The 13,192-nt window shown below is 36.1% G+C and overlaps 1 protein-coding gene and 1 long non-coding RNA gene across 5 annotated transcripts in view; one reads left to right on the plus strand and one right to left on the minus strand.

The window, feature by feature from the left end:
* Window positions 1-400: 400 nt before the first annotated feature.
* LOC117655360 (uncharacterized) lies at window positions 401-1,320 on the minus strand. The gene is made up of 2 exons (XR_004588643.3): window positions 1,152-1,320; window positions 401-949 (listed from the first exon to the last, which is right to left on the minus strand). It is a non-coding gene; the product is annotated as an uncharacterized LOC117655360 (long non-coding RNA).
* The window catches only part of PPP1R12A (protein phosphatase 1 regulatory subunit 12A), a 128,074-nt gene continuing 116,193 nt past the window's right edge, over window positions 1,312-13,192 (plus strand). For 3 of the 4 annotated variants that reach the window (XM_034402749.3, XM_034402750.3, XM_087874072.1), the window contains exon 1: window positions 1,340-1,847. In XM_034402749.3, the coding sequence (XP_034258640.1) occupies window positions 1,611-1,847 (237 nt within the window). In that variant the 5' untranslated portion in view covers window positions 1,340-1,610. Of the gene's footprint in view, window positions 1,848-13,192 lie in introns of all 4 variants that reach the window. The other variant, XM_034402748.3, reaches the window with a different exon arrangement.

Below are 13,192 nucleotides of genomic sequence, written 5' to 3' on the forward strand. Positions count from 1 at the left end.
TTATTTCTTATCCATTTTCTACAACCCAGATACAATGAAATATCTTCTACAAAGAAATGTAATTATCAAATGTTTTGAAGAAATGGCTAGAACTTTTTTATTCTATAGAAAATTTGGGATGACTTGTTGAGATAATTTTTGCAGATTTTATTTTAAAAATATTAAACATTACAGAAAATGTATTTTTATATATAGGATTAACAGACCAATCCTATGTATATTTATTTCAACCAATGTGCTGTTTACTTTCAGTATAACTCTCAATTACTTAATCATATGATCTGTATTAAATCAGAAGCCTGTTTTTATTTTGATTAAAGTATTTTTATGGATTAATCTCTTCAAATTGTTCTTTGTAAAAGCTACATTCTCACAAACAACATACTGGAAGGTTGGAGACTTAATCTTAAAAGTTTAAATTTAATGTCAAAATACAAGGTAATCATACTCGTTAATATTACATCTTAGAGAAGAACAATTCCTAAAGCAACAAGGACTTGTACACCAACAAGGAAGAAAACCCTAACCCTAATCTTACACGACTTTTGAAAAATATGCAGTTTCAAGCAGCAAACTTTGAACATTACTGTAACTGGTAATTCCGGGCACCCCAATCACATGTATTTCCTCCTGTTGTAAATAGAATTGCACCTCCCTCGTCTGCAGGGTTATCTGTTTTTGTTTCCAAATGTGATATATTAATTTGTCCATCCATTGCCGCCTTTATTTTGGGGTGATGAGTGCCACTTTCTTTTAAAATAAAACGCAGGGATACAGAAGATAATTTATTGTGGCAACTATATGGGTGGAAAAAGCCTCATTCTACTCCAGGCTGTCAAAGAAAAGACACAATGAAACATTATTGCTATAAAAGGAAACCCGCGAAATAAAAAGGTCCCATCAGCTTTCCAGAGGAAACTTCCTGCTTTGCGTCTCTTTTTACGTAGCTCTGTAGATAAAGAGAAAGTACAACGCGCATGATTAAATTTATAGCACATCCTTATACATGAATTTATCCCACGGATTGTTGAGCCTTTATATTCAACGAGGGGCTTGCGGGGTTAAGGTTCCTAAGCTTTTTCTTCAGATCTAACGTCGCATAGTTCAGGGAGCCGAAAGTGTCTGCCTTATCGTGGTGACCTTTAAGATACCTCGAGACTGTCCACTGCTTTGCTATCCGAGAGCAACGCGCTATCCCAGTCGGTAAAAGGTTCTGCGAGGCTGCGCTCGCCACCGCCTCAGCAGCAACCCCCCTCGAGACCTCATCGCCAACGGTCCGGTAAAAGTAAACTTCACTCGCGGCCGCCGCGTCTCTTCCAAAATATCGCGAGATTACGTTAAGGAAGCCGGGCGCTTCACTTTTCCCTCTCTTTCCTCTTAGCTCCGCTAGCCGGCCGAGCTCGAGATAGGCGCGCGGGCCGCGCAGGGCGGCGTTTTGGTGCGCTGGGAGTGGGGCGGGGGAGCAAAGGAGCGAGCATTCGGCCGCGCGAGGTTCTGTGGGATACAGGCGGTGCTCTGCTTCTCCGCCTCCTGCTGGGTGCGGAGCGGCTCCGCTGAAGCAAACGAGCAAGCGAAAGGCAGGGAGAAAAGGGACGAGACCCGACTAGGGCATGAAGATGGCGGACGCCAAGCAGAAACGGAATGAGCAGCTGAAGCGCTGGATCGGCTCCGAGACGGACCAGGAGCCGCCCGTGGTCAAGCGCAAGAAGACCAAGGTGAAGTTCGACGACAGCGCCGTCTTCCTGGCTGCCTGTTCGAGCGGCGACACCGAGGAAGTGCTGCGCCTGCTGGAGCGCGGCGCCGACATCAACTACGCGAATGTGGACGGCTTCGCGGCACTGCACCAGGTCTGTGTCTCCTTCTCCCATTTCTCCGGGCAGGGCTTCAGGAGCTTCTGCTGGGAAGGAGGAGGCTCTGCCGCCCGGGATGAGATTGAGGCCTGCTTCTTTCTTCCACCTAGGATAGTCTGGCTAGGGTGCTGCTTCCGGAACTTCTTGCCTTTGGGCGCCTTGAGGAGGGCTGTGGCCCTTCGGCGTCGGAACCTGCCTTCCTCCCCCCCACCCCTTCTTCCGACTTTCAGTGGGGAGCTAGCCCGTCTGTGAACATCCTTGTTTGGGTCCCAGGGATGTTGGGTTCTGCTGGCTAAGCTGTACCTGCTGATAAGGCCGGGCCTTGCCTCCCCCCCCCCCGAGAGACAGGAGCATTTGGTGGTCTTCTTTTCTTTCCTTCGCTGCCTTGGGGCTTCAGAGAGACTTAGTTCTTCTGGGGAGGGGGACAGATGAAGAATGGAGAACTCCCCCGAGCTTTTTATTTGTTTTATTTCTTTAATAGGGCAAGGAGGACGAGGCGAGTCCTTTCACGAAGGAGGTAACTTCGTGAAGTGATGGGGTGATTACCATTGCCAGAATGGGAACATTTAGGGGTTGTCCTTAATGGCTGGCTGGCTGTTTTGCAGATGAGTTGAACGCCTAAACACATCTGTACTAAATGCTGTTCTTAATTTGTTAAAGTTGCTGCTTGGGTTTTTTTTTCTTTTTCCTTGGTTGGTGGCTCTACATTATGGAATATGAACTCGGACCCATTACTGCAGCCCTTTCTATCATTTATAGAAAGTCATACAATTATTAATACAAATTAAAATTGGTTTTGCTTGCAAGAGTTCCAAAAATGACAGTTGAGGAAGGATGAGAAATCAACTGATTCTGAAATGTTCTCAAAATGGATGCTTTGTGGACGTTTAAGTTTTATAGGAGTCTGATAGGAATCTCAAATGTTAGCCAAATAAGGAAAGACTGTGGCAATCCCTAGATAATGTTGGATACTTGAGTTGATGTAGATTTTATTAACAGACCAGGAGCAATAACAACATTATAAACTCACTTTGTGTATATATGTATTTATACTTTAAAAAACAAGTGTAATTACTTGGACAGCTTGATTTTTATTTTGCATGGTGGTAGTCTTGGTAGTTCCTTAAAGGTATAGTAATTAGGATATCTAGAAGAAGTGCTTTTTGCAGTATACTAACAAGTAATGCTTTATTAAGCTATGAAACAGATTTCAATTTAGTCTATTCTTAAAATTCTTGATGATGATACTGGGAGGAAGAAAGCTTTCATGAATAAGTTGATTCAAGATAGTTGAACACATATGTGTTGTGCCCTTAGTATTATGCAAGATTTATAATGGAATTTGTCTTTTGAATTAAATCTTCTATTCTTCCGATATAATTTAATTAGTTTAAAAATACATGTCTTATTTACAAAATGAATTGAACAGTATTATAGATTGCCACTTTTGTTTTAAAGCTAAGTAATGATGTTCTCATTGAACATCATTACTTAGTAATGTTAGACTTTATTAGTAATGTTAGACTTTATTAGTTTACGCAGTACTGAGAGAAAGCCCACTGTAGAGTATACATTGTAATAGAATTTCATATTTGGTCTTTCTTGCTAGTTAGGACTTTATTGAGAAAATTATGTTTCGCACTTCAAACTGAGAGAACTTTAGGGTTGAATAAGGTCTAAAATAGTGTTCAGTACATACCTTTTTGAGGTACTAGATATGTTTAAAATAGCTTTTTAACCTATAATCCTGTGATCCCTGGAATGGTATTCTAGATTGTAAAAATGTTACAGATATCCCCCCTCCAAAACAGGTACTCATTGTCTCTTTCTACAAGCTCCTCCAAAGACAATAACTCATGGAGTTTGTGGGTGGGAAGGTAGTATATTCTCTCCTTACGTGATAGAAGAAAAAAGTTTTGTGAATATGAAGAAGACTAAAAAAACTCCTACAATCCTTAGGACCTATATCATTCTTATTCCTCAAGCATTCTCCAGAAATTAGGCAAACCTTAAGGCTGAGGGACATAAATTGTGTTATGTGAAGACCCATAAGAGAAAAAAAAAGTGGAAAAATCTTTTCTCCCCTTTTGTGACATGGTGGCATGAACTTGGCAGGCTTTTGTTAAGATAGCTTTTTTTCTGTCTTTGCATTATATCCTATCCTTTGGTAGCACAGTTCAGTACATTTGGAATTTCATGAATGATGTACATTACTTTATTAAATTAAAGCAATGGTGACATACATTATAGAAATTGGCCTAGCATAACAGATAATTTCTGCTATCTTGCAAAAGAGGGATAAAGAAGATCTCATTCAAAAGGCAGAGTCATTCAAGTCAATTTGGCTACATGACTAAACACACGTGTACATTTGTTTTTTTTTTACAACAGTATAGAATTGATTTGCTGTTTCCTTCTGGGTTGTTTTTTGACTTCCTAGAATAGTCGGCAATCTTCCATCCAAATGTTAACTTGATCTAGCCTTTTTAAAAAAAATTTTTAAAATCACATGAACTTTGTTAAGCTCTACTTTCTCAGACAAAGGATTTCAGAATGTAAGGGATTCAAGTATAAGTGATTTACTGTTTTCAAGCTCAATTATAAGATGGCATATAGAAGACATAGTGATTAAGAAAATGATACATGACTGCAATTGAGATAGACATATATTCAGGGAGATAGCCATTTATGCATATGTGTTTAAACAATTTAGCACATTCAGTGGTAAAAAATGTTGTGAATTGTGCCTTGAAGCAAAGTGTTGATGGTATAAAGGCATGTATTATAATGCTTGCTTAGAAAACAACTATTATATTTGTCCCAGTTGAAGTTCTCTTTAAGTGCATTGTGTTATACTAGTCACTAGGTTGGAAGTTACAGAAGCAAAGAATGTTTTGGGAGTGTATTGTGTAATGATTGTAACCTATTTCTTGAAAAAGTGTTCTGGGTTTGGAAATACAGCTGAGATTCTGATTAGACATGAACATGACTATCCAATAGGTTAGATTCTGAGAAAAATGTAAATGAATTATATATTCATATATAATATTCAATATTATATTAAATATTTCCCTTTTTGATCTTCTCTGTGCCCCAATGCATAAGGCCACATGAGACTTTGTTCACATATATTGCTAAGTAACTGTGCTTATCCATGGTTATCTATTTCAAGTAGGCTTGCACACCTACTAAGCCAAAAGCAAATAAACCATATTGGAGCTTGAACATTATGAACTAGACCATGTTCAATGGCAAGATAGATAATAGTTTTATTTATATTCATTCCAATTTGGGACTTACATTGTACAGATAGCAATGTTGAGGCAGTAGAAATGGAACAAATTAGAGTGATGTTTTGAAACATTTGGGCATGAAACAGTAAAATAACAATTCATAGTTTGTATAACTTGCTTTATAATTAACAGATCAAGCTCTGTTTTTATTCATTAAATTTATATAGCTGTCCATCTCAAATAAAATTTAGATTTTGTATGTTGTGATAAGAAATCACAGAATCCCACTGATTACATTTTTTCCAATTTTTGAATACTTAATGAAAAATATATCACCCATGCAATTATTTCATTTTGTACTAGATAACTCTACAGGATATCTAGTATAAAATATCTGTTACAAACACTCAGTAAAGCTTATCACTAATCAATAGCCTTCATATCAAATTCTGTTAAATATGAACTTATATGTAGTTCAGTTGAGTCTGATAACTACAGCATTACATCTCAAGGTTGACTCAGCCTTCCATCCTTCTAAGATCCATAAAATGAGGAGCCAGCTTGTTGGGGGCAATATGCTGAGCTCTGGTAGTGCAGCAGACTAAAGCACTGTTATTAACATCAGCTGCCTGCAATTACTGCAAGTTCAAATCTCACCAGGCTCAAGAGTGACTCAGCCTTCCATCCTTTCTAAGTTAGGTAAAATGAGGACCCAGATTGTGGGGGCAATAAGATGACTGTATAAATATACAAAAGTATGAAGGCTATTGCTTAACGCATTGTAAGCCGCCCTGAGTCTTCGGAGAAGGGCGGCATATAAATCAAATAAAAAAAAAACTGCTTAAAGAGGACCGCTTAGAGAGGGCTGTAAAATACTGTGAAGCAGTATATAAATCTAAGTGCTATTAACTATATCAAGAATCCTATACAGTGTTCCTATTAATTACTTAGTTCTTTTATTTCAATAACATCTGTTTTACATAAGAAAGGATAGGAATAACAGAGAAATTCAGGAGAAAAAAAGAAATGGTGTTAGTGTTGGAAGTGCTCTTTCTGTGTGTACCCAAACATATTTTGGAATGTTTATTGTGCCACAACTAAGACTTCAGGAGTCACAAATTATGCACTTTTTGCTTTTTATATTTTATTGATTGATTGATTAAATTTGTATGCCCATCTCTCATCAAGCAACTCGGAGCTGCTTTTTCATGATCTGGAATAGAGAAGACAAGGTAGTTTGGATGTTCCAAAAACTCTTTAAGTATACTAAAGTTGTAAGGTAAAAAAGCAGGTTCTTTGAGGGAAAAATATCAGCCTTTTATAAGAAGATGATATAAGAAAGGTCTTTCTGTTAAACAATTTAAAGGAAAAATATATGAATGTTGTGGCTTCTACAACCACAAAATAACTGGAAACCCACATTAACCTAAGCAATCATTCATTGAAGAAAATAGCCAGAATTGGATGCTTTCAAAAGACTATATTGTAAACCATGCTTTACTATGTGCAGTGGCTGTGTTCATATGTTATGCTAAGCTAAAACCAATAAGAAATATACTATGGCTATAGACAATATTAAAATAAAATAAAAATACTTATCTGTGTCTATGCATATTTGGAGTGGGCCAAATGTCTATAAGTCTGCATCTCAGTATGTATATAGTAGGACTAGCTGATCTGCAAGAATACTGATAGTCCTTGCTTAATGGCGGTAATTGGGATCATTAGCTCTGCAGTTGCAGCAGTCCCAGTTGCTGTCATTAGGCAAATCCCGCCTAGTTACAGCATCCTGTGGACACATGATTGTCATTCACAACCTCTTTCTGGGTTCCCATTGACTTTGCTTGTCAGAAGCCAGCAAAAAAAGTTTTGAAATGGCAACTTTGTGGCCATGGGATGCTGTGATGTTGTAATTGTGAACTACCAGTAGTTGCCAAGCATATGAATCATGGTCATGTGACTGCAGAGACACTGCAATGGCTGCAACTACAAGTTATCGTAAGTCTCCCTAATTCCAGACTCTCGCAACTTCAAACAATCACTTCAACATTTACATTAACTCCAAAATTATTTCATGTTGAAAATTGAATAGCTGCTCAAGAAAAGCAAGCAATTTTATTTCATATTCATAATGGAAGATTTTAAGATGGATATTTCAGAGAATATATACAATGAAAATTGAAGTATAATAAGCTCATAGTATGACTGAGAAAAGTAGTACACTTTAGCAAACAAATTTATTAAAGTGCCCACCGTTTTCATACTATACTCATACAGGCCTATAAAAACAGTGATAACTGAAGGCTGATACATCAAGTTAGCACAAATGTGTATCTTGATTCTTATATAAAAAGAGACACACTACAAAGTGTTCTTGAGATTATAAGTATATACTGTATAATCAGGGTGGATAAACAAGTATATGTACATTTTTCTTCTATACAAATGTAATATTGTTTTGTTTCAGAAAAATTGCTTCTTGGTGGAACAGCTGATATATCCTTTTTTGTTTGGAGATAAAATTAAATTAACTTCACATACTATTCTTATTCACCAAATCTTATATATAGAATATATGTGAAATGTAGATGAAAAACTATGAAGAAAGAGAAAATTCAAAAGAAAACACATTTCATCATTAATAATAATCAGTGTAGTGTTAACAGTTTCGTTGTGTTCATTAATACTAACTTAGGAAGCAGTGTAGTTTATTAGTTCAGTGTAAATGAATCTTCCAAATTATTTCAAGAAATGTAAATTCTAAATGTAACACTGCTAATTTAAAGGTTCACAATTTTCTTTGCAATCTTTGCATATATGCCACACTATTGCATTCAAATATTCAAAATCTTTATTACCATAACTGCTTTGCTGATTTTATTAACCATAAAAAGGCAACTCTAAGAGAGTTACAAAGCAGTAGGACTTGTAGTAAGCAGTGCATGTTCTGATGTTATCTGGTAGGCGGAGACATTCCAAGTTGTCATGTATTGCTAGATACATTCCTGAAATGACAGTCAGTGGAAACTCTGGCATAGAATAGAGGTTTTCCTCAGCTGTCACCATCTTTAGTAGCATGTCAGTATATTGTTAGAACAATAAGGAAATATGTCTCGTTTGTATTTGTGGCCAAGTATTATCCTTGAATAGCAAGAAAGTAATGTTAATTCTGAGCATCATCAACAAATGTAGTTTCTTATGTTCTGAGAAGTCCGTTGGGAGATCCTGTGTATAAGATTAGAAAAAAAATCAGTTAGCCTTTGTGAAAGAAGGGGAACAAAACACAAACTTGTTATACCACCAGTTTCTATAAAAATGCATTAATGAAAGTTTCACTGTATTGGAGATTTTTCATGTAACACGTCTCATAAAATAAGTATAACACTGCAGTTCTAGAATCTAATGATTCTTCTGTGTGTCAGTGGTAAGTTCTATTTGCATTCGTTGAGGCTTTGTCCTAGAAAAATACATGGGCAGTTGTGGCCTAAGTCAATTAAACAAACTGCTATGAGTAAATATTTATTGATTGATTATATGTATATACTATCACATCGAACACATTTACTGCCATTTACAATACAAATAAATCCAAAATACAATGCCAACTGAAAATTTGGGTAGACAGTTGTCCACAGGAGGCAACCATGTACCCAGGCTCCATTAGGTTCTCACATATGTGGCAAACAGTGACCATCCATATCCAGTTTCACTGTGAGGAGGCAGTAGTGAAGATATCTGGGAGCCAAACCATATTGGCCTTTGAATCGGGAAGCCAATGCAATACCTGCAGTATATTGGTAATACATTTGTTGCAGCTTTTATTTACCAGCAGATGATATAGTTGAGCAGCGTCATGCAAATAAGGGATTGAATTAATGTTACTAGACCTTCCACCCATATAGGCAACAGCTGGCATTTCAGCCAAAATGAGACAAAAGAATCCATGGCCATAACATCTGTATGCAAATCTAGCAGTAGCTGTGAGTCCAAAAAGAAGCCCAGGCCACAGACTTAAACTTGTAGAAGAATTCTCCCCATCAACAATTAAAACCAAAGCAGACAGGGCCAAATGGTTTCTGGACAAATAAAAACTGTAAAGTTGCCTTGGGCATAGAAAAGTTCCAATTCCATGCAACTACTCGACCAAGAAGATGATGTTGCTTGTATTAATGTTTAAGTGGTTATGATTACACTCTTGTAATTATTTTTTCAGCTGAAGGAAGTGAAATTGTTTTGGATAGTGGAACACCAAATTCAGTGCTTTGTAATACAGATCATATATTGGTAAAAGATATGTTGGTAAAATGTTAATAAGTATGTTTACATTTCAAAGTTTTCATGCCCTAAAGAACAACAAGCCACAAAATGAAAATAATATTATTGCTCATCTGCTGTAGACTCATATTTTCAAACACACTCATAAGAATATAAAAAGAGCTCTCATGCATCAGGCCATAGGCCAGTCTAGTTCAACTTGAACTAAAGTTCTGTATATGTAATTGCTGGGAAATTCATAAACTTGCACGGGAGGGCAGTAACCTTCTGCTGTCAGTAACCTTCTTTCCAGCAGCCAGCTTTTAAAACTTACTGCTTTTGATTTAGGAGGTACTAAGCAACCATCATTATTAGCATCTATTGTTGGTCTTATCCTTCATGAATTTGTTCCATTTCTTTTAAACTGGATGTCATTGCTACAAGTATTAGTAAAGAATTCCATGATTTAAGTATGTGCTATATAAAAAGATTTCTTCTTTTGAGTTCTTAATCTTCCTGTTTTATGTTTCAATGAATGACCTCAAAATCTATTGTTATGAGAATGAGAGAAAAACATTGTTCTCATTTCAAGTTATCTATGTTATCTATCATGCATGCTTTTATAAAATCCTAATTTCTCTAATCTTTCAAGAAACCTGTCCCAGCCTCAAAATAATTTTAGCTTCATATTTGCCACTTTAATCAGCTCTGTAATAACTTGAAGATGGGTGATCAGAACTATATTAAGTACCCCAATTGTGCTATGACAATAGATTTATGCAAGGGCATTATTATATCATCACTTCTATTTTTAATTCCATTCTTAATTATACCAAGCATGGAATTTGACTTTTGTATATATGAAATTTAAATTTTGGGGGATCAGTATTAGAATCCATACAATGTGAAAGAGTGAGATTATAATTCACCCAAATTACAAATTTAACCTGTAAAAGAAGATTGAGTACACAGTAATTCTAGTTTGCCATACTTCAGATGACAAAAACAGAAATGATGCTCTATCTCTTGCTTTTTGTATGTAGTTCCCCTTTTACACTGTCTAGTCAGAAGCTTAACTCATCTTTAAATATATTGTTTTTATACTCAGGAGCAAAATAGTTCAGATTTTTGAGAATAATTTGCAGACTAAATTCTCATACTTGTTGGATGCTTTTCATCTTCATTAAGTTTGAATTACTAGGTTCAATCCTTAACATCAACACTGTTGATATTAGCTAGCCAAACAAGATTTCCTTGATCTTTCTGTTTTTGTTCTCAGTAGTTAAGCAATGAGTACAGAGTGGTTCGGTTAGCAGTTAAAACGTAACCGGAAATAATTGCCTAATTGTTCAGTATTGTATCAATCTTATGTTCTTTTTTCCTTGTGTTGGTGTTTTATATAGAGAAGCATTATGTTGTTTCTTCTTTTATTAAACATCCGATTTATAGAAGCTTTCTTCAAAAATCTATAAAAACTGTACTTTGGAAAGCATATTATTTATTGCTTTATATTATATTTATTAAATATAAAACAAATTGCTTTCAAAACATGGATTAGGTTTTCACATATAAAACAAGTAGACTCACATATTAGGCTAAGTCACTATTTAATATATTTTATTAAATATGTCATAATTTGCTATATTCACACATTGCATTTTAAATCACAAACATCAAATTACAAATGGCTAGCTTCACACATACTAGGTAGAAAAAATTGTGTGGCATCCAAATAATTCAGCCATTAGCTTGTGAAAAACAGCTGTTTTAGAAACATTGCCTATTCTGTATTGAAGCAGACTGATTTCATGAAACTTACTTTTATTAATCTAGTGGAAAGGGTCTTCTGTTTGTGCAGAGCATCCAAATGGAAACAAACTGGTGATAGATTCATGGACTGAGGAAGGAACCAAGAACTGTACTGGCAGAGTACAGTAGAACAATTACTTCCAATGATCTGGACTCTGTGCTTCTGTTAAAAATAGCATTGGACTCTTTAGCAGCAGCATGGTATACTCAGTTTGTATTGTAACAGAATGTCTAGATGTTTTCAAATGCACTTCTACAAATCCAGGTCGCCGCCTTTCTATGCTTATTTTTTCTTCAGACAAAATTTCAACCTACAAAAAGTCCTCGACTTATGACCACAGTTGGGACTTGACCTTCCATTATTAAGTGATGTGGTTGATAAGTAATTCTTGCTCAATTTTATGACCTTTTTGCCCCAGTTGTTAAGTGAATCACAGTGGTTAAGTGAACCTGGCTTCCCTATTGCAAATGGCGATTGCATGACCCCTGGGATTCTGTCACTGTTGTAAACAAATGCCAGTTGCCAAGTGCCCAAATTTTGATTACGTGAATATAGATATGCTGCAACAGCCATAAGTACAAGGTTGTACGTCACTTTTTTCAACACTGTCGTAACTTTGAATGGTTGTAAATCATGGACTACTAATATTTCATTCCAGTGTTCAGGTGTGTATTTCTTGAATATTTGCATCTTCTAAAACATTAGTCACCCTTCACAGCTTTCTATCATCTATCCAAGCTTTGTGAAATAATTGAAAATAGTGTTGAACTAGGACTATGGTCAGTTAGCCAATTATAAATTCATCTAACAGTTGGGTCATTAAGCCATAATTTACCACTTTATTAACAACTTCATAACAGACTCTGTCAGATACTTTGTTGATGTATATTACGACAACAGCATTTTCTCAGTCTATTAAGGTAGCAGTCAAAAAAGGATATAAGGTTAGTCTGGTATTCACTTATCATAAATTTAATGTCAATTAAATTTTATGAATTGTATTCCTATTCAAATATTCATACATACTTTATAATAATCTGCTCAAGAACCTTGCCTAGTAAAGATATCAACTTGATGAATCTGTAGTTTCCTGAATTATTCTCCTTCCAATTTTTAAATATAACATTTATTGGAATTTCACCAGTTGTCTTTGAATTTCCAAAGATTATAGTTAATGGTTGTGAGAAGTATGGAAATTACCTTGAAAAGGAATGCAAGAATCATGAAGTAAATAATTTAGCCTTGGGAAGGAAGAGTGGGTAAGAAAGAAAGTCAAGATGATCCCATCTTGATTCTTCACTTTATTTTCAGGGAATCTCTGATAGGCTGTCAAATTTCTGCTCTACTATACAAAATAAAGTGGAATCATTGTAGCCTTTGAAGTGTCTGACTCCTGATCTAAAAGGTTGGTAGTAGTTTTCTTATCACCTCTACTAGTTCATTCAGTACTGATCAGTAAGTACATGATATATTTCATTTGATTCTGGAGACTTGAATTCACTTAAACCAACTAGCAATAGCAATAGAACTTAGACTTATATACCACTTCATAGTGCTTTATAGCACTCTAAACAGTTTACCGAATCAGCATATTGTCCCCCAACAATCTGGGTCCTCATTTTACCAACCTCGGAAGGATGGAAGCTGAGTCAACCTTGAGCCGATCAGGATTGAATTGCTGGCAGTAGGCAGAGTTAGCCTGCAATACTGCATTCTAACCACTGTGCCACTACGGGTCCCACCTGTTATTTTCCCTTCTTGTTTCTTCTAAGCAGTAGTTCTATCATTCCACTAGTAACAAGATAACAGTCAGAGCTTTGTTTCACTTTGAAGTGGCAGTAAAACTTAAAGACATTCTTCTTTCTCACCATCACCTGCTATCAGTTCAGCCTTTCCCTCTCTCAACAGATCTACAGCCTCTTTGCCTTGTATAAAATACAGACAGTATCTACAAACAAAAGAGAACATAAGGAACAAGTTTGAACTGTGGAGTTGGTGCTCTCTGAGCTTGGTTGTTCACTTTCAGAAGTTACCCCATCATGTAA

Source organism: Pantherophis guttatus, chromosome 7, assembly GCF_059756535.1.
Source record: "Pantherophis guttatus breed Tessera chromosome 7, ASM5975653v1, whole genome shotgun sequence".
Classification (NCBI taxonomy): Eukaryota; Metazoa; Chordata; class Lepidosauria; order Squamata; family Colubridae; genus Pantherophis; species Pantherophis guttatus.